We start from the raw sequence: 24,231 nt of genomic DNA on the forward strand, positions 1-24,231 counted from the left end.
ATCTGTTTAATGCTGTGAGTGAAGCGTTGAAATCCTCCAGTATTATTGTATTGCTGTCTATCTCTTTAGGTCTAATAATAATTGTTTTATGAATCTGAGTGCTCTGGTATTGGGTACATATATATTTAGAATTGCTATATTCTCTTACTGAATTGGTCCCCTTATAATTTTATGATGATGACTTTCTTAGTCTTTTTAAGATATTTTTGATTTAAAGTCTGTTTTATATGATATGAGCATAGCTAGTCCTGCTCACTTTCAGTTTCTGTTGGTGTGAAATATCTTTTACTTTCGGTCTACGTGTCTTTACAGGTGAGTTTATTGCAAGCAGCATATTGTTGAACAATGTTTTTAAAATTCATTCCACCAATCTGTATCTTTTAAGTGGAGCTCTTAATCCATTTATGTTCAGCGTTAACATTGATATGTGAGGTTTTGATCCTGTTACATTGTGAATTGTTTTCTAGTTGTTTTACAAATTTGTTTCTTTTTCTTTGTCTTTTAGCTTGATGGAATTATGTTGTGTTGCCATTTGATTCCTTTCTTTTTCTTCTTTTTTTGTGAGGTTTTTTTTTCTTTCTTTCTTTCTTGTGTTGTCATGGTGAATGTCAACCTTTCATTTCCACGTTTAGGTCTCCTTTGAGCATTTCTTATAGGGCTGGTTTGGTGGTCATAAATTTTCTCGGGGAAAGACTTAATTTCTCCATTTATGAAGCTTAATCTTGCTGGATATAAAATTCTTGTCTGGTGTATGGTCGTGGTGGTAGTGGTGGTGGTGGTTGTTTTCCTTACTGCACTTTGAAAATGCCAGTCCATTCTCTTCTGGCCTCTAAGGATTCTGCTGAGAAGTCCACTGTTAGTCTGATGGGGTTTTCTTTATAGGTAACTAGATGCTTTTTTTCCTGCTAATTTTAAAATTCTTTCTTTTACTTTGACCTCAGACAGTCTGATTATAATATGCTGTGGTGCCTATTCCAAGTCCTTTTTGGAATGTATTTTCCTCAAGATCTCTAGGCCTCCTGTATCTAAATGTCTGAATCTCTTGCTAGACTTGGGAAGTTTTCATCAGTTGTTTCCTTAAATAGGTTTTATAAACTTTTTGATTTTTGTTCCCCCTCAGGAATACCCATAATTCACAAGTCCAGTCACTTTATGTAGTCACAAACATCTTGAAGTCTTTGTGTCTTTTTATTCTTTTTAAGTTTTTGTCAGACTGGATTATTTCAAAAGACCTGTCTTCAAGTTCTGAGATTCTTTCTTCTGTTCAGGCTTGTCTATTGTTGAAGCTTTCAAATGTATTTTGTAATTCCTTCAGTGAATTTTTCAGTTCTAGAATTTGAAGATATCTATCTCGATAAATTTCTCATTGGTATCCTAAATTGATGTTCTTACTGCTTTGTACTGGTTTTTAGATTTCTCTTGCTATCTCATTGAGGTTCTTTAAAATCAGTATTTTTAATTCTTTATCTAGAAGTTCAAGAATTTCTTTTTGGTTAGGACCTATTGTTGGAGAATTATTGTGTTCCTTTGAATGTGTCATAATATGTTGCTTTTTCATACTTCCTATATCTTTACATTGGTTTCTGTGCATCTGGAGTAACAGTCACTACTTCTTATTTTTGAATTTGCTTTCATTGGGTGGAGAGATTTTTATTGAAGATATGTCTATGATGTTGATTGGATAGGACATTTTGGCTTTCCTTCTGGATATGTGCAGTGGCTTTAAGGATTCCATATGATTTCCTTGGCTACAGATAGCCTTAATGTTATCTGTGGATTTTTCTATGTGTTAGTGTGCAGTTATTGGTGGAGTCTATGATGAGGTTTTGCTGGGGACTGGAATGCCTGATGGGTCCTTCAGTGGTAGTGGTGGTGGGCTAAATGTGTCTATCATTGTGACCTGGTGTGGTATATGCTGGCATCCACGTTCGTAGTTCCAGGTAGGCCGATTCTTTGGCCCCTGGGTGACTCTCTCAAATGCCTGTTGTAGTAGAGGTAGACCATGCAGGTGAGTAGGCTCTTGACTTCCTGGGAAGCCAGGGTGGTATGGGCAATGCAGATAGCAGTAGTAGTGAGAACCTCTTCCCATTCACAAGTGTTGTGTCCTTGTTTTATCAGTTGTTGCAATGGGCTGTACATGTCATCCTCCAGGCCAGTAGGTGGCATTTGCAGGTAACAGCCAGCTGCATTGACAACAGTTGGTTTTATGCCAACCTCTGTTTCTGAGGAGAAGTGCTTGCACAGGTGTCCCAGATGGTGAATTGAGTTGCAGAATTCTCAGGAACCTGGATCCCCCTAACCTCCACCCACCTCTGCGGAGCGGGGCCCAAGTTGAGTTGGAGAAGGCAAGCTTGTACTCAGGCCTCCCAATAGTGGGTGCATTTGCCTTCCTTGACGGGGGTGGCAGGGCAGTTCTCAGGCCCCTGGTGAAATTCTTGGGTGAGGGATGACTGTTTCTATGCTGAGGTCTTAACATGGGGAGGGAGGGGCAGTCCGAGCAGCTACAGATTTGGCTTGTGTAAGTGGGACTTGCTTCCCTCTCATACCCCAGTCCTGGCAGAGTTCCCTCCCGCTCTTAACTGTGGCAGCAGATCAGCCTGTTCAGTCATGGCCGTGTTCTGTAACTCAATCTGGGGCCTTAGGAGATACAACCCAGCTTAATCCCAAACATGGCAACTCTCCTCCTGCTCAGGTCCCAAGCGGGTAGGGGGATACCCCAGTCTCAGTATCAGCTGCCCATACCAGTTTCTCAGTTCTGGTTGCAGGAGTCCAGTCTCCTGCTTGAGTCCCAGTTCTTCAAGCCCTGGCCCAAATCTCTGACACCAAAGCCTGGCACTGCCACTAGTTCCCAGGACCACCCACAGCTTGTTAAGAGCTGGGATTGAGATTACTGTAGCTGCCTATATCTGATGGAATGTGTGGTACGTCCCTGGAGCAGTTCCTTCTCTGGTTACTCCCCAGGTGAGATCCAGGACTCAGGAGGGCCAAGGTGCTCTCCCACAGCCTGGATTATACGATTCCCCTGTGGGAACATGGACTGCAGAGGCACACCCACTCACCCTCTCCCCTATTGGGGATTCATTTCCGATTTTTAACCAGTCCCGGCCACACGGGTTACCTGTTTTCGTTCTCCTTCCCAGACGTTGAAGTTTCCTTTTGCTTTTCTCTTGAACTCCATGCTCCCTCTTGGATAATATATTTAAAGTGTAATTGTCTACACACTATTTTGATTCTTCTAAGTGGATGAGATATGCTGGAAATGCTTCTAGTCAGCCATCTTGGAGAAAACCTTGAAATTTCTGAAATTCTGTGGATCTTATCCTAAACTCTTGTTTTATAGAAAACTTTATAAATTCCTACATCAATACTATACTGTTTCAGTTGTTGATATTTTGTTAAAAGGATCCCTTCTCATTGTTCTTTTCAAAAATAAATATGTTTGGCCAGATGTGGTGGCTCACACCTGTAATCCCAGCATTCTGGGAGGCTGAGGCAAGTTGAGGTCAGGAGTTCGAGACCAGCCTGGCCAATATGGTGAAACCCTGTCTCTACTAAAAATACAAAACTTAGCTGGGTGTGGTAGTGCATGACTGTAGTTCCAGCTACTCATGAGGCTGAGACAGGAAAATTGCTTGAACCTGGGAGGCAGAGGTTGCAGTGAGCCGAGATCACCCCACTGCACTCCAGCCTGGGAGAAAGAGTGAGACTCTAAAAAAAAAAAATTTTTTTTTAATTTTTTCTTCTAGATGGCCTGCAGATTCAGCTTGTTAAATTTTGATAAAATTTATCTTGGGATAGTAAATGGCATTTCACTGAACTTATAGATTCGTTTCAAAAGAATTGTGATTGATATATTTACAATATTAAGTCTTTGTAGTCAGGTATGTGTATATCTCTACTATTATTATTATATTATTATTACCATTATTTTGAGACAGGGTCTCACTCTGTTGCCCAGACTGGAATGCAGTATGTGATCACGGCTCACTGCAGCCTTGACTTCCTGGGCTCAAGCAATTGTGCTGCTTCAGCTTCCTGTGTAGGTGGGACCACTACCACTATGACACCCAGCTAATTTTTGTATTTTTTTTGTAGAGATGGCAATCTCACTTTGTTACCCAGGCTGGTCTTGAAATCCTGTCCTCAAGCATTCCTTCTGCTTTGGCCTCCCAAAATTCTGGGATTACAGGCATGAGCCATCACACCTGGCCTCACTTTTATTTTTAATTAAATATTTTTAATAGATAACATATGAAGATGTTCTAGAAAGGATATATGGTGAAATATTACTGCAATGTCCCAACCCTCCTCCACAGAAGCAACCATTATCATTATTTTTTTCTTATCCTTCTAGAGATATTCTATGCCTGTTCAAGCAAAGAGGTGTGTAAAAATACATAATAGATGTAACAAGCAATCTTAGAGGTTGTCATCATCAGGAGCAGGTCCAGCTTTTTTGAGGTCTGCAGTGAAAACTACTTTGGGGGCCTTGTATAAGACAGTGAGTAGCGAGGTGTGGTAACACACACCTGGAATCCTAGCTATTCAGGAAGCTGAGGCAGGAGGATTGCTTGAGCCCAGGAGTTTGAGTTCTGCCTGGGCAACTATAGCCATATTCTGTCTCAAAAAATTTTTTAAAAAGATAGTGAATACCAAATTATGTACAAAATGAGTAGATATTTAGAACGAGAAAAGAAAGCACGATAAATTAGTTTTTCAAAGCTGATAAACACTACAAACATTACAAAAAGTCCAGAAAAAAACACTTTAAAAATATTACCTTATACACTTATGTGTTGTAATAATTGTTTTTGCTGCATTTTATTTCATTGTCTCCTCATATGTCAGTGATTTTGTAAGTCATTTTCTATGTAAATAGGAGGCTAATTTGGTCTTTTCCTCCAGTGTTTAAGATATAGTTATTTGAATATGACTCGACACCTTTGTGTCTCAGTGTTGGGTCCTATTAGTACAGTGGGCAGAAGGAGTATTCCTGGAAGTTGTCCTATACTGAGACAGTTTAGGTATACACAAAAGTTTTGGCAAAAACCTCATAAATATATCCCACTAAACCCACTAATGGTATACGTAGCTCAATTTCCTCTTGACTTCTCTTAATTACAAAAATGACTTCAGCCACTCCACCGTGACCTGGCATAAGGTCAAGTCAGCATGGAAGCAGCAGCAGTCTTGATGGAATGTGGTTAAAATAGCTTACTCTTTGGTGATTCCTAATCTTTTGCTGCTTCAGTATTCATGGAATATCCTTATGTCTTTATGCAAATGTGCAAGTGTTTCTGATAGATGAATCTCTTGAGGTGAAATTGCTGTATCAAAGAGTTTATACAATTTAGATTTTTATAGATATTACTAAATTACCCTGTAAAAGATTGTATCAATTTATATCATCACCAAGATATATAAGACTGTCCGTTTCTCATACATGTGCTATTTGCATATTACTTCCATAAGTGAGGTTCAACATCTTTTCTCATATATTAGGAAATTCTGTGTATTTTCATTTTGTGCATGGTCTATATCTTTTACTCAGTTTTTATTGGTAATTATTTTCTTATTAATTTGTTGAAACTTGTATATATTAGGGAAATTAGTTCCGTTATCTGTTTTCCCCCGTTCATTGTCTTTTTACTTCATGATAGTTTTAATTATGTATACTTTTTATTTTTCTATGTAGTCCTCTTGAATATACAAAAACCCCAAAACACCAAACTCTTGTTTTTCCTATTCTCCACTTTTTACTTAACACAGAAAACCTTTGTGACCCCAGAATGTGGGGGTTATTTCCCCATACACCAAGCAGTACTTCAGTGGACACCAGCTGTGTGTCCTGTAATTCAGTTCAGTTCTGACATTACCTACCTTTCTATTTTTCTAATAGAAACAGTACTACTTACTAAATACTGAGTTTATTTCATAGGTATATTCTTGCCTCCTCACCATTTCCATGTGGAGATATGGCACTGGAGAGAGTGTCATATCTCATAGGTTGAGAGCTCAGGACCACCAGACTACCATCTCTCTTCAGGTGGTAGTCTCAAGTCTGGGCCTCCAGAACTTCTGACTGACTAGCTACAGATTGGGGTTCCCACGATACCCTTGTTGGGTTTTATTAATTTGCTAGAGTGGCTTACAGGGCTCAGGGAAATGCTTACTTAAATGTAGCCATTTATTATAAAGGATATTACAAAGTGTTAAATAGCACAGGGCAAGGTATATGTGAGAAGGGGCATGGACTTTCCATGTCCTCTCTGGGAACCACCCTGCAGGAACCTGCATGTGTTCAGTTACCTAGAAGCTCTCCTGAACCCTGTCCTTATAAGTTTCTATGGAGGTTTCATTATGTAGGCATGACTGATTACATCATTGGCCACTGGTGATCAATTGAACCTTGAGCTCATCTCCCCTTCTGGAGTTTGGGGAACGGAGCTGAAAATTCCAACCCTCTCATGGTTGGTTCCGCTGTTGATTAGCCCTCATCCAGAGGCTATCAAGTACCCCATCAAGACTTGTCTTATTATAGAACAAAAGTTGCTCCTGTCACCCAGGAAATTCCAGGAGATTTATAGGCTCTGTGTCAGGAAACCAGGATGAAGTCCAAAGACAGATTTCACAGTATCACAAGCCAATATGTTTAAATTTTCTTTTGTGGCTTCTGAGTTTGTGTCATACTCCCTCCAAGATTATATTTTTAAAAAATCTCATGTCTTCTTCTAGTGCTTTTATGGCAGCATTTGGTTTTAATCATTAAATTTTTGATACATATGAAATTTATTTTGGTATAAGAAATGAGATATAAATCCAACATTATTCTTTCCAAGTGATTACAGTTTCTAAGATTTTTTCTTGAGTTATGTATCTTTTCCCTGATTTAATATGTCACTTCAATCGTATGAGAATTTTCATACATATTTGTATCTATAATTGTGCCTCCATTATTTTTTTGAATAGAAACAGTGCTACTTATTAAAATGCCAAGGTTATTTCATATGTACATTCTTGTCTCCCCACCATTTCCATGTCTGACCATTGCTACTACTGTGTCCTATCATAACATTCCATATATGCTTAAATCCAAGCAAATGGTGGATTTCCATCTTTAAAAACTAAACAGGCATTTTGGACAACACATTTTTGGCAATGGAACTTGGACAACATTTATCAGACATATTAGGGAAAATTCTCACTCTACATTTTAAAAAGGACAACTGTATATCAACTGTTACATAAGTGAAATAAGATGGAAAATTTTTAAAAACTGTTTAATGTATGTTCTTAAAGAGACTTTCTCCACTGCCAGAGATCTTGAATTACCTCCTGGTCAGTCATCCAGAAGCAATTCTTTATATAATTGACGAACTTGGTTTCCACTTTGGGAAGAGAACCAACTTTTTCTGTACTTGCTTGCGTTTTTGCTTTAATGTCTTCTACAGAACTAGGTCCTCTTGGTGTTTTTGGAGGTTTTTTTTTATTTTTATTTTTTTCTCCTGTTTTTTGAAGGATTCTTGATCCTTTGATCTTGGTGTTGATGGTTTTTAATCTTTTCCATTTTGGTTTGATTTTTGTGCATTTTTGGCTGGAGTGTCGCATACAGATTTCTTCACTGGAGCTTATTCTTGTCTCCTCTTCCCTCTCCACAACCCGGGTAACCTTGCTACCAGCTCCAGGGGCAGATTGCTCTCCAGATGTACCTAAGAGTTGCATGTCCTCCTCTTCTTGATCTTCTAAGCCTCTCCACCTTCCTCCCCAGCTACTAAGTGCTGTCCTCTGATATGCATGGGCCCTGATCCACACTTCAACAATTAAGGCCACGGGTGGTGGTATTTCAAAGCCCCCAAGGGAAATCATTGGCTGTTCAAAGTTGCCACTATTACTTTATTTTTTATTTTGTTATTATTATTTTTTTGAGACAGAGTCTTGCTCTGTTGCCCAGGCTGGAGTGCAGTGGTGTGATCTCAGCTCACTGCAACCTCCACGTCCTGGATTCAAGCGGTTCTCATGCCTCCCGAGTAGCTGGGATTATAGGTGTGCATCACCATGCCCAGCTAATTTTTGAGTTTTTGTATTTCTAGTAGACTGGGTTTAATATGTTGGCCAGGCTGGTCTCGAACCCCTGACCTCAAGTGATCCACCCACCTTGGCCTCCCAAAGTGCTGGGATTACAGGCGTGAGTCATCATGCCCGGCCAGTTGCCAGTATTATTTTAATTCGACTGCCTTCATAATTCATCGTCTCTGTGTCAACAATCTGCAGTTCATCAGTTGCACCAGCCTCTTAACTGACCATTCTTAAAGATAACCGATGCTCATTTTCATCATTAGCCACCTTAAGGTGGTAATCTTTGTCAGCCTTTGGTTCACAATGAGAAACATGGTCCTCAGGCCTCGGGGGCTCATGTTCATGTCCATTGAATCTTCCATGGGGTGGTGGCACACACTTAGGTGGAGAAAGCAGATGGAAATGAACAACTATTGCTTGAGAGAACAGCCACGCAAGATGGAATCAAACCAAGCCATTCTTTAATATTTTGTTTCCTTAATAAAATTACATAGTTTTCATCCTAAAGGTTTTATACTTTACTTGTTAGGTATATATCTTAACTATTTTATTGTTTTTGTAGCTATGAATTAGGTTTTTAGATTTACATTTTCTAATTTTTTTTGTTACGTAAGAATGTGACAACAAAAACATATTAATCATTTATTCTGCTAGTTTACTAGAGATTTATATTTCATTCTAATAGTTTTTCAGCTTATTCTTTTGGCTTTTATTTTTCTTTTAAAAATTATTTAAGTAATGCAGTAACATTATTTAAGTAATGCAGTAACATTATTAAAGAATCAAACCATATCAACAAAGTAACCCTCCTCCTTTATTGCGCCTTCCCCATTCCCACCCCTTTCCTCAGAGGATAACTGTTAGTAGTTTAGTGTGTATACTTACAGGTGTCTTCAAAAAGCATTTACATACATGTACATCTAAAAATAATTTTTTCATTAGCAGTTATTGTATCATCTAGTTTGCTCTGCAAATTGCCTTTTGACATTATTGTATTTAAATTTCTCTCTGTTTGTACATACAGGACTATAATCAGTATTTAAATGCCCAAAAGCGATGTTTATCAAACTTTAATGTACCTGCAAACCACCTGGAGATTTTGTTAAAATGCTGAAACCGATTCAGAGGGTTTGGGGTGGGGAAACAGATTCTGTATTTCTAATAAGCTCCCAGATGATGCCAGTACTGTTGGTCCTGTACTACACTTTGAGTGGGAAGGCTGTAACATATGCTTTAGACCTGTTGTAGTTTGTGTAATTATTATTCCTGTTCGTGAAATCATTGGAGTCCCTCCCCACTACAGATAGTACAGTAATGCACATTGGAATTTCTCCAGGTGAGAGAGATTTTCTTGAATGTTTTAAGTAGACAGTCATTGCCATGATGTGTGTGGTAGGGGCGGGGGTGGATTTCTCCAACCCTTTTCCTGTATTTGTGTTTTGTTTCTTTTTCTTATTTCTTTTCTTTTTTTATTTATTATTATTATTTTTTTTTGAGACAGAGTCTCACTCTGTTGCCCAGGCTGCTGGAGTGCAGTGGTGCAATCCCAGCTCACTGCAACCTCCACGTCCCATGTTCAAGCGATTCTCCCGCCTCAGCCTCCCAAGTAGCTGTGATTACAGGCACCCACCACCACATCCAGCTAATTATTATTATTATTGGTTTGTGGGTTTTTTTTTTTTTTTGAGACAAAGTCTCGCTCTGTCACCCAGGTTGGAGTGCAATGGCACGATCGATCTTGGTCCATTGCAACCTCCACTTCCTGGGTTCAGTCGATTCTTCTGTCTCAGCCTCCCAAGTAGCTGGGATTACAGGCACATGCCACCACACTCGGGTAATTTTTTGTATTTTTGGTAAAGACGGGATTTCACTTTGTTGGCCAGGGTGGTCTTGAACTCCTAACCTCAAGTAATCTACCCGCCTCAGCCTCCCAAAATGCTGGAATTACAGGCATGAGCCACCACGCCCAACCTCTTTTTCTTATTTCATTAAATTAGCTAGGACGTGCAGTAGAATGTTGAATAGCTTCATTGATAGTTACTGTCTGACAGGAATATGAAATTGGTACAGCCTTTGGTAATATTTATCAAAATCTAAAATACAAAAACACTTTGACTTACTTATTCCCTTTGAGAATCTGTTCTAAAATCCTTGCACATGCCTACAAAGATATGTACAAGGATGCATATTGCAGCATTTACCTGTAGTAGAAAAATGAAAAGTAACCTTAAGTGTGCATTAACAGGAGAATAATTACATTGGGATATGGTCATACCATTGATCTACTATGCTATATATGTGGCCACATGTATACTAATATGCAATATTATTAAAAGAGAAATACAAGTTGCAGAAAATTAGTTATTGGTTGACTCAGTCTATATTTTATTTTATTTTTTAGAGGTGGGGGTCTTGCTAAGTTGGCCAGATTGTAGTGCAGTGGTATAATCATAGTTCACAGCAGCTTCGAACTCCTGGGCTCAAGCAGTCTCCTGCCTTCACCTCCTGAGTGACTGAAACTGTAGGCATGTTCCACATGCCTGGCCAATTTTTTATTTTCTTATTTTTATTTTTTGTAGAGATGGGGGGGTCTCACTATGTTGCCTAGACTACAGTCTATATTTTAAAAACAAGTATGTGTGTGTGTATGTGTGATGTGTTTTAAATACATAGAAAAATGTTTGGACAGTTCACACACCAAAAATATGAATAGTATTTCTCTCTAAGGAGGGTACTGGTATTGACAGGTGGTTTGAAGCTTGATAAAGGGGAGGCTTTATGTTTTTTATGTTCTGTACACCTTTTATACTGAGTAATTTTCACCACCTTAAATTTGAAAATGATAAAAAGGAAAGTAGAGAGATGGAGAAAAGAAAGAAGACGATACTGCCAGTTAACAGAAAAATACCAACTATAGAACAGTAGGGAGAATCAGAGAGCAGGTAAATTCAAACCATCCTGTAGTCAGTAATTTTCTTAAATAGTCAACAAGCATGGTAAACAATCAAATGGTACAAAAACATATATGGTATTGTTAGAGTCTTGCCAATGCACTATAACGTAGCAGTGTCTTGTGAGGTATCACCTGGAGTTCAGAGTTGTTTGTCTCAGTGACCAAGAGAATTAAGGGGCATGGACACAAAGGGTGAGGTTGGAGCAAAAGTTTTAATAAGTGAAAGAAGAAAGCTCTCCGCAGCAGAGAGGGGACCCAGAAGAGGGTTGCCGTTCTTACAGTTGAATGCAAAGGCTTTTTATAAGAAACCGCTGAGAGCTGGGCATCCCATTTACATAAGGTGCAAATTTCTGACAGCTCCACCGCGTCCTCCTCATGCACATGCAGGCCCTTAGCTTGAGTTATTGCACATTGCTTTGTTCCCCTTGCTGCACATGTGTCAGGAGACGGGATTTTCCATTGTGGGCATGTCTGGGCAAGTCACCTGTGTAGCCTTTCTTACCTGTGGGCTGCGGACATGCCTTAGGCAAGCCCTCCTATGCAAGTTCCCTTATCTGTGCCTGCAGCTTGATTTTTCAGGTGGTTCTGTTTGAAATAATTCAACTGAGGACCCACCCTAACTGCCTACCTTACTGGTTTATTCCTTTATCCTCTCTCAGTACTGTGATACCACCCCCATACCTGCTATGATGGCTCCTCTCTAAAAACAGAAAATAGCGGCCGTGCGCGGTGGCTCACGCCTGTAATCCCAGCACTTTGTGAGGCCGAGGCCGAGGTGGACGGATCATGAGGTCAGGAGATCCAGACCATCTTGGCTAACACGGTGAAACCACGTCTCTACTAAAAATACAAAAAATTAGCCGGGCGTGGTGGCGGGCGTCTGTAGTCCCAGCTACTCGGGAGGCTGAGGCAGGAGAATGGCGCGAACCTGGGAGGCGGAGCTTGCAGTGAGCCGAGATCGCGCCACTGCACTGCAGCCTGGGCGACAGAGCGAGATTCGGACTCAAAAAAAAAAAAAAAGAAAAGAAAAAAGAAAATAGCCAAGTGTTGGTAAGGATATGAAGAAATTGGAACCCTTCTGCACTTTTGGTACAGCAGAAAGCATAGTCGCTGGTAAAAAGTATGGTGGCTTCTTAAAAAATGAAAAACTAGAGCCGGGCGCAGTGGCTTAAGCCTGTAATGCCAGCACTTTGGGAGGCCTAGAGGGGTGGATCACGAGGTCAGGAGATCGAGACCATCCTGGCTAACACGGTGAAACCCCGTCTCTACTAAAAAATACAAAAAATTAGCCGGACATGGTGCCGGGCGCCTGTAGTCCCAGCTACTCGGGAGGCTGAGGCAGGAGAATGGCGTAAACCTCGGGAGGCGGAGCTTGCAGTGAGCCGAGATCGCGCCACTGCACTCCAGCCTGGGCGACAGAGCGAGACTCCGCCTCAAAAAAAAAAAAAAAAAAAAAAAATGAAAAATGAAAAACTAGAATTAGCATTTGAACTAACTGTTCCGCTTCTGGGCATGTTACCAAACTGAACTTTGATCTGCCCGCCCAGTGCAGCAAAGCTAAACACTGACATTGGGATTGCAGCAAGAGAAACGGAGATGTTTATTGCAGGGCACCAAACAAGGAGAATCGGGTAGCTCATGCTTAAGACCTGAACTCTCCAATGGCTTGCAAGCAAGGCTTTACAAAAGCAGGGGAAATTTTCAGGAATGTAGAAGTTACAGGCAAAATCATAAGGCAATACATGGAGGTTATACGTTGGTTTGGCCTAAAAAGGCAGGAAATCTTGAAGTGGGATTTACAGGTCATATGTAGATTTTCTGATTTGCAGTTCATTAAGGGAGAGAAGTTTTGTTTTAAAATTTGAGGGTCAGCAGAAAAGAATATTAGCTCTGGCTCATGGGTTTGACTTTTCCCAAGTCCCTCAGGAAGAACTTTAGGACAAAGATGTTCAGTCCTCAGTTCCCCCTTATCTGAGGTTTACATGCCAACGGATCCATTTGGTGGGGTTCAGGTTTCTGAAAAACAAGCCAGGGACATGTATTAAGATGTTACCTTTAGTTTCTGTAGGGAACCAAACATCCCACCACTCTAACTTCCTTGGCTATTGTTTTAAGCTGCTATTACCCTTTTGCTTATCAAGTTGCTCATTTGCTTCTCAGGGCCAGCTAGGTGCCTGGAACTTCTCTTGAAGGAACTCAAGATTTTCCTTTATTTCCGTGCTGGGGGCAGGGGAGGCCCATAGGCTCCTCAAGGGTGCTCCATCTCAGGTGCATGTTCAAAAGAATTGAAAGTAGGGTCTCAGAAATATATTTCTACACCCGTATTCACAGCTACATTATTCACAATAACTGAAACATGGAAACAACCCAAGTGTACGATGATGAATGAATGGATAAGTTAGATGTTGTGTATACATACAATGTTGAGACATCAAGCAAAGATTAAGTATGTTTAACCTTGTTAAAGAAGTGGAGCCTATATTTAATAAAGGTTTTTGTGAAATTTTCAAAATAAAATTAATATATAGAGTACAGTTTTTCAAAGTTAAGAGCTTTAGACCCTAAGACTCCAAGTTTGAGGAATATTGCATTAGAATTAAATCATGTGATCACAGAGCTAACATGTAAACATGAGCACAAATGTTAGTGCTGAAATTTCATGTTCATAAAAATTTTACGTCATCATAAACATTTAAAAGCAAAATTTAAAATTCATGCAGAAAGTCAGACACTCAAGAGTGGACTTAGGAGAAACAACACAAAACATCGAATCCTTAAGAAACTTGAGAATCCTTGAAAAAAATTCTAATATGCCTTAGCACCTATTATGGCCACTGGGATTTCGATCGTAAATAGGACAGTCAAGGGCTAGAAACAGGGAAAAGTGAGGGACTGTGTGTCAGGAAATGCTTAACACTTTTTTTTTTTTTTTTTGAGATGGAGTCTCCCTCTAGTGCCCAGGCTGCAGTGCAGTGGCACAGTCTCGGCTCACTGCATCCTTTGCCTCCCAGTTGATTCTCCTGCCTCAGCCTCCCAAGTAACTGGGATTATAGGCATGCACCACAGCACCCACCTAATTTTTGTAGTTTTAGTAGAGATGGGGTGTCACCATGTTGGCTAGGTTGGTCTTGAACTCCTGACCTCCAGTGATCCACCTGACTTGGCCTCCCAAAGTGCTAGGACTACAGGCATGAGCCACTGTGCTGACCAAGAAGTACTTTTAATTAGGATCAGATGGATGAGTGCCTGTTAACTAAATTGAGGGTTAGGGTAAGGAAAAAACAATGAGACTAGGGGCAGGGTTGGGATGAAAGGAGAGAAATATAATTTCATAGTCAAGTGGAAACTTTGTTATAATATTACTTCAGTTATGATGTCACCTATTTCTCCTGGAGGTTAAGGAGAAGCCTATTCACCTTCATTGGAATGGGAAGCTTTCTCAAGAAATGTCAGAGGATTCAAATATATTCTTGCTTTGTTAGTTGAGTCAGTACCAATAGCAAATTTGTGATTAGACTGTCAAACAAAATTCCTGAAGGGATTTCACACTGTTATATGCTTGGTTTTTATTTGTTGGGGTTTTTTGTTTTTGTTTTTGTTTTTAACAATGTAGATGTAAATTTGTGAATTACAGAAAAGCAGTTTTAACATAAAATGGACAAAATTTATTTCTTTCTCTGCTTACAGAGCTTAATAAGAATCTCAATCCATAAACCTTTAAAATGAAACAATAGAAACTCCAACAATTCAGAGCTAATGTAAATGAAAATGGTTATCTTCCAAATCATAGCATAATAAAGTAACCTTGAAACATTGGCGTTGGCCCTATATTGTTTTCTATTTTAATTAAGTGGCAATTTTCAGCATTATGTAACAGTGATGGAATTAAGTGATGTTTCTAGTAAAAGAATTTTGCAAGTATAATATATTTGAGTATTAAATTCTACTTGTACATTTAGCAATTAAAATTATTCTTGAAATGATGATGGCATTTGAAAGGATAGGGAGCTGTCAAAGAGGATTTGAAGCTTAATTATCTCTTTGGTAACAAAATGCATAATCTTCCATTACAACACTTATTTTCTTATGGTAATTGACTCATTTGTTCTCTGGTTATCAATTTAACTTCCCAACCACAAACATCTGCTCTTACATTGTGTTTAATTGGTGTGAATACTATCTACAGAGTAGTTAAAATCCAGAGAACATTTTAAGGGCATTATTTTATAATTAATGAAAGGGAAAGTAATGATTAATTGAACATCGCTTATGATGGTTTTTTTTCTAATAGTCTGTGAAAGTCTGTTTACTAAAAATACATACTGAAATTATCCCCCCCCCACCTTTTTTTTTTTTTTTTGAAGAGGATTTTGCTGTGTTTTCCAGAGTAATTACTTACTCTGCCCTAGGAGGAGCCTCAGTTCTTTCAGTTCTTTAGACTCAAGGAATATGTTAATTCCTTGGAAACATGGTACCTTAGTAGTTAAGAGTATAGGCTTTGAAGATAGAAAAAAATTAGTATGCTATCATTTATAATCTAAATAAGAGGAGTGGGGACAAATTGTGGGTGTGGGTATGTGCTTATAATTTTCATAATGGAATAATAAACTATAAATTTACCCATAGGGTAAAGGAGGAAATAGGATGAGAGAAACAGGGTTAGAAGGTATGTAGGTTTGTTTGAATATACCTTGTTTTTTATAGATTTAAACATTTACAAAGTAGTTCCTGAAAATGGAAAGTAAAATGAAACAGGTGACTCCAAAGGTATATCCAGTTGGTAATATAGCCACACAGAACGTTACAATTCTAAGTAAATTCTAAGTATGTGGAATTATAATTCCATATAAATTTAAAATTGTAATTGGACTATACTGTACCTAGTGGGATTTACTCTAAGGATACAACTGCAAAAAATCTTCAGTTGTTTTCTGTTATCGTATTGTTGGTACAAATGTTTATTCTGAGACCATGGGTGTAGGATAAAGTAAATGAGTAATTATGTTAGTGTCATTGAGAACAGAGATTTTTGGCTTGAGAGAAAAATACAGATGTAAAATTAAGAAGATTCAGCTAAAACCTACAGTCTTAGACTTAATTGGAAATATTAGTAGAAAATCATGATGAAGTTTATACTTAAAAAATACAGAATTGCTGACTTTGTCCACAAAAAGGGCCTCAGAGCAATGACCATAAACTGAAGACCAGTAGAGTCATGTGAAAAAGGACTCAGGAGCTTTCACTGTGTTCAAGTTTCCTCCATTGGTCAAATATGGGATAGTTTAAGAATCAAAAGAATAGTAACTTCAGTAAATTGAAACTAACCAAATATATCTTAAACTAAGGGCACTTAATACTTAAACGAAAAATCCTCAGCAATCACCTTTGGGAGAGGATATTAGAAAACCAGCTCACTGTTTTGAAAACATAAGTGAAGGGAAAAAAATCAAGCATTTATTCTGCCCCTTTTCAAAGAACCGTACTTTAGGATAACGGAATAATTGTGGGGTTATCCTAATAATTGAGGGGATATAATAGTAAGTAATGTAAGGGATATTTCTCTTTATAGAATGAGTGATAGAATAAGAGTATTACTGTTTTGCACTGCCTGATGGGCAGTGATAACCAAAGGCTGTTAACGTCACCAAAAGACAGATAGACACACATGATGAACCTCCTGATAGATGCACATGGAACTGCCTATGAAGTAGTCTCGGGAGCGGGGAGGGGGGAAACTAGCCTGACTCCAATCAAGATTCTACATTTAACTGTGAGCTTTCAGAAGTAACATGTTAAATACCACTATGGCAATGTAGTCACCAAAGACAGATTGCAGGGAAACCTTATATTACAAATGACTTGGTTTCTTAAACAAATTTCAAATAAAAGATAAAGAGGAATCTGCAGATGCAAAAAACAAACAAACAAACAAAAAAACCCATAAGAAACAAATTAACACCAGTGAATGCATCTTGTTTGCCCAATTTGAATAAAGTAGATCATTTTTGAGAACACAGAGGCCAGACACAGTAACTCATGCCTGTAATCCTAGCACTTTGGGAGGCTGAGGTAGGAGGATCACTTGAGCCCAGGAGTTTGAGACTAGCCTGGGCAACATAGTGAGACCTCTTCTGTACAAAAAAATCAAAAAATTAGCTGGGTGTGGTAGTGTGTTCCTGTAGTTTCAGCTACTTGAGCGGCTGAGACAGGAGGATTACTTGAGTCTAGGAAGTCTTGGCTGCAGTGAGCCATGATCACACCACTGCACTCCAGTCTGGGCAACAGAGTGAGAACATTGGCCAATTAGTGAAATGTGAATACCAACTGGGTAATAGGTGATATTAAGAAATTATTGTTATTGTTGTTATTATTTGAGACAGAGTCTTGCTCTGTCACCCAGGCTGGAGTGCAATGGCATAATCCTGGCTCGCTACAACCTCTGCCTCCTGGATTCAAGCGATTATCCTGCCTCAGCCTCCCGAGTAGCTGGGACTACAGGCATCAGCCACTACGCCTGGCTAATTTTTGTATTTTTAATAGAGACAGGGTTTTGCCAAGTTGGCCAGGCTAGTCTTGAACTCCTGACCTCAGGTGATCGCCCGCCTCAGCCCCACTAAGTGCCAGGATTACAGGTGTGAGCCATCGCACCCGGCCAGTAAATTATTTTAGATACCAGCCTGATAATGGTATCGTGGTTATGTTTAGAAATGAGAGTTCTTGGCTTATAGAGGTACTCAAATATTTATATGTGAAATAATGTAATACCTGGAGTTTGCTTTCAAAATAATGTGTGTAGGGTAGAGGTTGGGAATGGAATGGATTAAGGCATAGATGAGTCAGTATTGACCATGACTTGATAATTGTTGAATCAACATAATAGGTACGTGGGATTTATTCTATTCTCTTGAATAAAAGTTTTTTAAGAGAATATAGGTTTTGGAGTCAGACTGCCTAGGTTCAAAATCCAGATCTGTCACTAACTAAGCCTTATGCTGTGGAGTTACTTAGCTTCTCTGTGTATTAGTGTCCTTGTCTATAAAATGGAAATAATATAATAATAACTACATAATAGAATTGTTATGGGAACTAAATGGTTATAAGTGGAAAGCACTTATGAATGTTAGTTTTGCTGTGTTAATTATCACACATCAAAGATATATGTTAAAGTTATAAATCATTGGCTGAAGATCTTAGTGTACTTAGGAATAGTCTAGTTGAATTCCTTATTTAGTAACCCAGGGGTTTGAAACCCACATTCAGGAAAATGTCCAGTGGTAGACCAGAACTCAACTTTATGTCTCTTGACTTCTAGCCTTTACAACTGCTTTACAGTAAATCATCATCAAAGAATATCCAAGAATCAAAAAACAAAAGTTTTACAAATTTAGTTAAATGATATATTGACTTTCAATGGTAATTCATGAGTCAGGCAGCATCTCGTCTAAAGAACAGAGATAAACACTACACTGGGCAGGCAGAACAGTTAGTTTTCGCAGGGTAACTTGAGGAGGAACAAAGAAACAAAGTGGATTGGTTAACATCAGTTGCTTCGGATTACTTTCATTGTAAGGGTCAAAGCACAAGAGACTTTCTTATGATGGCTAAAACTGTCCCATTTGGGGGTTTGACACACACACTCTCCTGATTTCTCAGACGGTCAGATAAATAACTGAGGTTCAGTTTGGTGATGTGCAACTTTAGCACGAGTGACTTCACTTCGGTTCAGTCTGTTTGGTTTGATCTGTAGAGTAGAAGCTCAGTCCATATTAGTAGCCTCCCGTAAATTTTATTTAACACAAGTAAGCTTAAGTAACCTTGTTCTAAGTAGAAAGACTCACAATTGCAAACATGTTCAGTTTTCCTGCATCTAAAATGTATTGCAGTTCAGATGAAAACTCCAAGTTCTTGTTTGTCTGTTTACTTTGAGAAGGAACAGACAAACTTAAGATGAGTCTAAATTTATCTGGGGGGTGGAACACTAAACAAACATGTTAGAAAAATTTTGAGGAAATAAAGGAAGAATATTTGTTCCACCATATATTATAACATATTGCAGAGTTATAATAATTTTATGGTTCTGGCCCAGGAATAAACAGATGGATGGAACCAATTAAGTGTCCTGAAATAAACCCCCAAGAGTACACAGATTTTAGTATTAAATCTTTCAAATCAGTCATTCTTTTTGGAATGACTAATCTTGCCACTTAAATACGTGTAAAGCTGGATACTTAGTAAGTCTAGATTGTTTTGTAGAAATAGTAGAAGAAAATACAAGTGAATATTGTTATAGTACAGAAGAAGGGAAAGCTTTTGGAGTAAAAATAGTGAAATACAGATGCTAAAATGGAGAAGACTTACACATTTTACCATATGAAAACATAAAACTTTGTTACAATAGATGCCTTAAGTTAAAGACGGAAGAGGAAACAAATATTGGCAGCATGAAGACAAGGGGTTCATAGCTTACTGTATTAGTCATGGCCCAGTTAGGAGCCAGAAACTATACTAGGCATTTTTGAACAGAGAAAATTTAATATAAAGAATTATCAATGGCCAGTCATGGTGGCTCACACCTGTAATCCCAGCAATTTGGGAGGCCGAGGCAGGTGGATCACCTGAGGTCAGGGGTTCAAGACCAGCCTGGCCAACATGGTGAAACCCCATCTCTACTAAAAATACAAAAATGAGCCAGGCGTGGTGCATGTCTGTAATCCCAACTACTTGGGAGGCTGAGGCAGGAGAATCGTTTGAACCTGGGAGGTGGAGATTGCAGTGAGCCAGGATCATACCATTGCACTCCAGCCTAGGCAATAGAGCGAGACTCCATCTAAAAAAAAAAAAAAAAAGGAATTATTAACTATTAAAATCTGCTTACTAAAAGGGGGCAAAATAGGACACTAAAGAATACAAAAATAGTAAATATAGGGATTAGCTATGACTACCTCTTGAGCTGAGGGAGAGAATCCGAAAATCAGGAAGACAGTTGTTCAGACCTTGTTGGAGACAGTGTAGCTGCTGCCAAAAGACATAGCTATGGGCCAAAGCTGGGGCACAGGAAATTCCCTGCTGGGAGACCTCAGAGCTGGTGTGCAGAAGACACCTGCTGGGGTGCTGTGGGCTGGACAGATGATAAGCAGAATGTTGCCCACTGGGATGACATGAGTTGGAGCTGGTGTACAGGACCCTATCCAATGGGATGCAGTGTGTCAGAGCTGGTGCACAGAAAGCCACTTGCTGGAGTAAGCTAGAGAAACTTACAGGAGGGTGATCATTATTGGGTCTTTCACAATCAGCCTCACCATAGGAGCAAAAAGAAGAGCATCCTCCAATCTGAAAATTAAGCCCATCACTCTGCTTTGCTGTGCAGTGTTTCCCCAATGCTGTTAGCAAAGCACCAGCTGACAAAAGTCCACATCCACTACTGCAAAGAAGGACAGATTTGGAGCTGAGAGCCTTGAAATAATAACTCTCATTATGCAAAAAGCTCTTATATATAGATAAGAAAATTATAACTACTCTAATTGGAAAAACGGCAGCATATTTGTATACATAATTCACAAAAGAATAAATATAAATGGCTTGTCATTGTTTGAAAGAATCAAGTCAAATTTGCTATTAATAGATTTCCCTGATTTCATCTTCTTGTACAGATTTATGTTTTCTGGATCTTCCATCACTGTGAATGTATGTTGTTTCTTAAGATTATACATGATTTCCCTCCTTGTGGGAGGTTCTGCTTGCCTGGGGTTCTACTTCCTCTCTGTACTGTTGTTCTTCATTTACCTAAGTTATATAGCTAGTTTAGATTTCTCTCCAGGGCCTGCTCTAGACAGTGCAATGGGCTAAAAAAGTTTTTTTAAAAAAGGAAAGGGAGATTGGAAAGGCGTAAATAAAACTGTCTCTACTCACAGACAAGCATGATTGTCTATGTAGATAATCCCAAAACTGTATTTACAGAAGCTGATACAACTCATAATGAGAGAATTTAGGATGGCCACAGGATAAAAGGTTAATACACGTAAATCAATTTCATTCCTACATACTAGCAGAGAACAACTGGAAATTTTTAAAAATTTAAAGTACCACTTAGAATAGCATCAAAAATATTTGAAATACGTAGGTATTTATCTAACAAAGCATGAATGAGATTTGCTTACTGAAATCTGTAAAACATTTATGAAAGAAATCAGACTTAAATAGAGAGATAAACCTGTGTTCAGGGAAAAGAAGACAGTATTTTTAAGTTGTCAGGTTGCCACAAATTCAACACAATCCCAATCAAAATTCCAGCAGGCTGGGCAGATTTTAGGTCAACTGTAAATAAAGCTGCTGTCGTTGCCATTGTTGTTGTTATTTCATAGAAGTAGCCTGCAATGGAGCTTGCTGCTTTGTGATGTAGGGAGTTCCTGTCATTCACACTTTTCAAACACGAATCACTAAGACCCTTTGTCAAGGATGTCATATAGGAAATTACATCATTCAGTAGGATGCTGGACTAGATGATCTACTTCAACCCTTCTAATTAAAATTATTGTGATATATTATTTGTAAGTTAGCAATTTACAACTGTGGGGTATGTGGAAAGAGAGCTACTGGAATATTCAGACTTTTTCAAATATAATTATCCTTTCTCCATCACCCTGGAAAACCATTGCATATAATGAGGGGTCTTAGTAATAGGAGTGTGTTGCACGAGTGAGCTGTTTAAGGACTCTAATGTGGCGTTTGTTTTACTTTTTTTTGTTGTTGTTCTTATCAAGCTGACTGAAAAAGAAAGTTTTATCAATCTTTTCAACCTTTGAATTCTAATTATAGCTCTTAGAAAATTGTATCAATCTTAGGGAAGTAGTCTTTAATATTTATTTTTAGACATTTTTAATTTCTCCAATATAGTCAGTTTAGTAAATAGTTCCAAATAAGGAAACTCAGAAGTTATCTTTTAAAACAGTTAGTTGTACCAGCAAATCATTTTTTAGAGATAATTATATTCCTAATACGTATTTTTATTATATATGTATGTTATGCTTTTCCAAAAATATGTGGAAGTTTCAAATAATGAGTAAAAATCCTGTGAATTTTATGACTTAAAAAGTTGGTTGAAATATGAATAGCTGCCTAGTTCTATTTTTATTAATGTCTTAATTTCCTTTTTTATTTTAAAGCTCAACCTGAGTTCCTGAAGCAACCTACTAATATATATGCTCACGAATCTGTGGATATTGTATTTGAATGTGAAGTGACTGGAAAACCAACTCCAACTGTGAAGTGGGTCAAAAATGGGGATATGGTTATCCCAAGTGATTACTTTAAGATTGTAGTAAGTATTTTTCAAAGAAGTATGTTTATTTCTGTAACCTTTAGATATTTTTAAATGTAGTCACCAAGAGATCAGTTATATTATATATACTAGTTTATGTACTGCAAGTGAAATAGAAAAATTCACATAGAATATAATATCTTCATTGGCTGATGAGAAAGCTGAGCCCAGAAATATTTTGGTAGCTTATGTAAGATCACGTAGCAAGTCAGTGGCTTACCTAAGCCTAGAGTCTAGACTCTTACTTGAACACTCTGGCACTCTGAAACACAGCTGTCACCATTTTCTGGCAGATGATTAGCATACACATGTGTGTGTGTATGTGTGTCCCCAGTTGTCTCCACAGCTCTCTGTTCAAGAAGCAGAAATCTTTCCACACTTCCCCTTGAAGTGTGGGAACTGACTATACAAAGCTTAACCTTAAATCATATACTGATGCCAGACCCTTCAAAATAAGGATGACCCAGTGTCAGACAATTGTTGTGGCAATAGTTACAAAGATTCTTTTTTTAAAATGCATTTAAAAAGTGTCAAATGTATTTAAGAACACTCAGCCATAATTGCTTTTTGCTATACTTTATATATAGCAAATGCTTGGTAGATGTTACCTACTAATACTATCATCAATATCTAATATTTTAGTAATAGAATTATCCAGCTTTAGTAATAAAGATTAATGACATACCTTGAGATCTATACATGACATTCATAAAAATGATCAGAACTGTAGTTGTTAAAGACATAATATCTCATTACAAATTTGTCATACAAGTAATTCATTCTTAGAAATATGCTTTCTGTTTTTGAAATGCATGATCTCCTGTTACAAAAAGTAATTCACAAGTATTTAACATTACAAAGCAATCTGTTATAGCTAAAATAGTCTTTTAAAAATCAATATTTGGAAACTTTAGAAAATTTTTAAACCATATTTATTATACCAATAACAATAGTTAAATTTTTTTTTTTTTTTTTTTTTTTTTTTTTTTTTTTAAGATAGGGTCTCACTCTGTCACCCTGGCTGGAACGCAGTGGTGTGATCATAGCTCACTGCAGCCTCAAACTCCTGGGCTTAAGCAATCTTCCTGCCAACCTGAGTAGCTGGAACTACAGGCACGCAGTACCATGACCAGCCACTTTTGTATTTTTTATAGAGATGGAGTCTCACTGTGTTGCTCAGTCTGGTCTTCAGCTCCTGGGCTCAAGTGATCCTCCTGCCTTGGCCTCCCAAAGTGCTGGGATTATAGATGTGAGCCACTGCTCCTGGACCAATAATAATAGTTGACATTCATATAGTACTTTTTCATTTAAGGAAAGATCACATGGCTTCATTGAATTTACTGTAGTCTAATCTGTTAGAACTATTGATATTATAGTCTTAGGAAAAAATAATACCTTAAATTCACAAATTGGACTTAACTATGGTCAGATGGTATTGCGTGCCAGATCTTTTTCCAAGCAAAGATGTAAGTTTGCAAACAGTGAGAGTATGACTTTCCATGCGTTAAGTTCTTCATTGTGAATGACAGTACGTACTCTTCTATTCAGTTAAATTGGTACCTTGTCAATGCTTTAGTATGAGATTGAGTTAACAGGTACTTAGATGGATAATATGTAATAATTGAATCATAAAAACTTTACTTTTTTTTTTCCTCTCCAAAAAGCATATTTTTGAGATTTTGATCTGGTATTTCTCAATTAAATCATGAAATTTTATTTATGCTTTTCTTCTTCAGAAGGAACATAATCTTCAAGTTTTGGGTCTGGTGAAATCAGATGAAGGGTTCTATCAGTGCATTGCTGAAAATGATGTTGGAAATGCACAAGCTGGAGCCCAACTGATAATCCTTGAACATGGTAAGAGGGGCTGAAGTAGTCAGATGAT

The 24,231-nt window shown here is 38.2% G+C and overlaps 1 protein-coding gene across 9 annotated transcripts in view; it reads left to right on the plus strand.

Moving 5' to 3' along the window:
- Positions 1–24,231, plus strand: part of NEO1 (neogenin 1) — a 256,385-nt gene that overhangs the window by 114,897 nt on the left and 117,257 nt on the right. For all 9 annotated transcript variants that reach the window (XM_073012297.1, XM_038010150.2, XM_008015976.3 and 6 more), the window contains 2 exons: positions 22,192–22,346; positions 24,083–24,203. In XM_073012297.1, the coding sequence (XP_072868398.1) occupies positions 22,192–22,346; positions 24,083–24,203 (276 nt within the window). The remainder of the gene's footprint in view (positions 1–22,191; positions 22,347–24,082; positions 24,204–24,231) is intronic.

This window comes from Chlorocebus sabaeus, chromosome 26 (genome assembly GCF_047675955.1).
Source record: "Chlorocebus sabaeus isolate Y175 chromosome 26, mChlSab1.0.hap1, whole genome shotgun sequence".
NCBI classification, from domain to species: domain Eukaryota; kingdom Metazoa; phylum Chordata; class Mammalia; order Primates; family Cercopithecidae; genus Chlorocebus; species Chlorocebus sabaeus.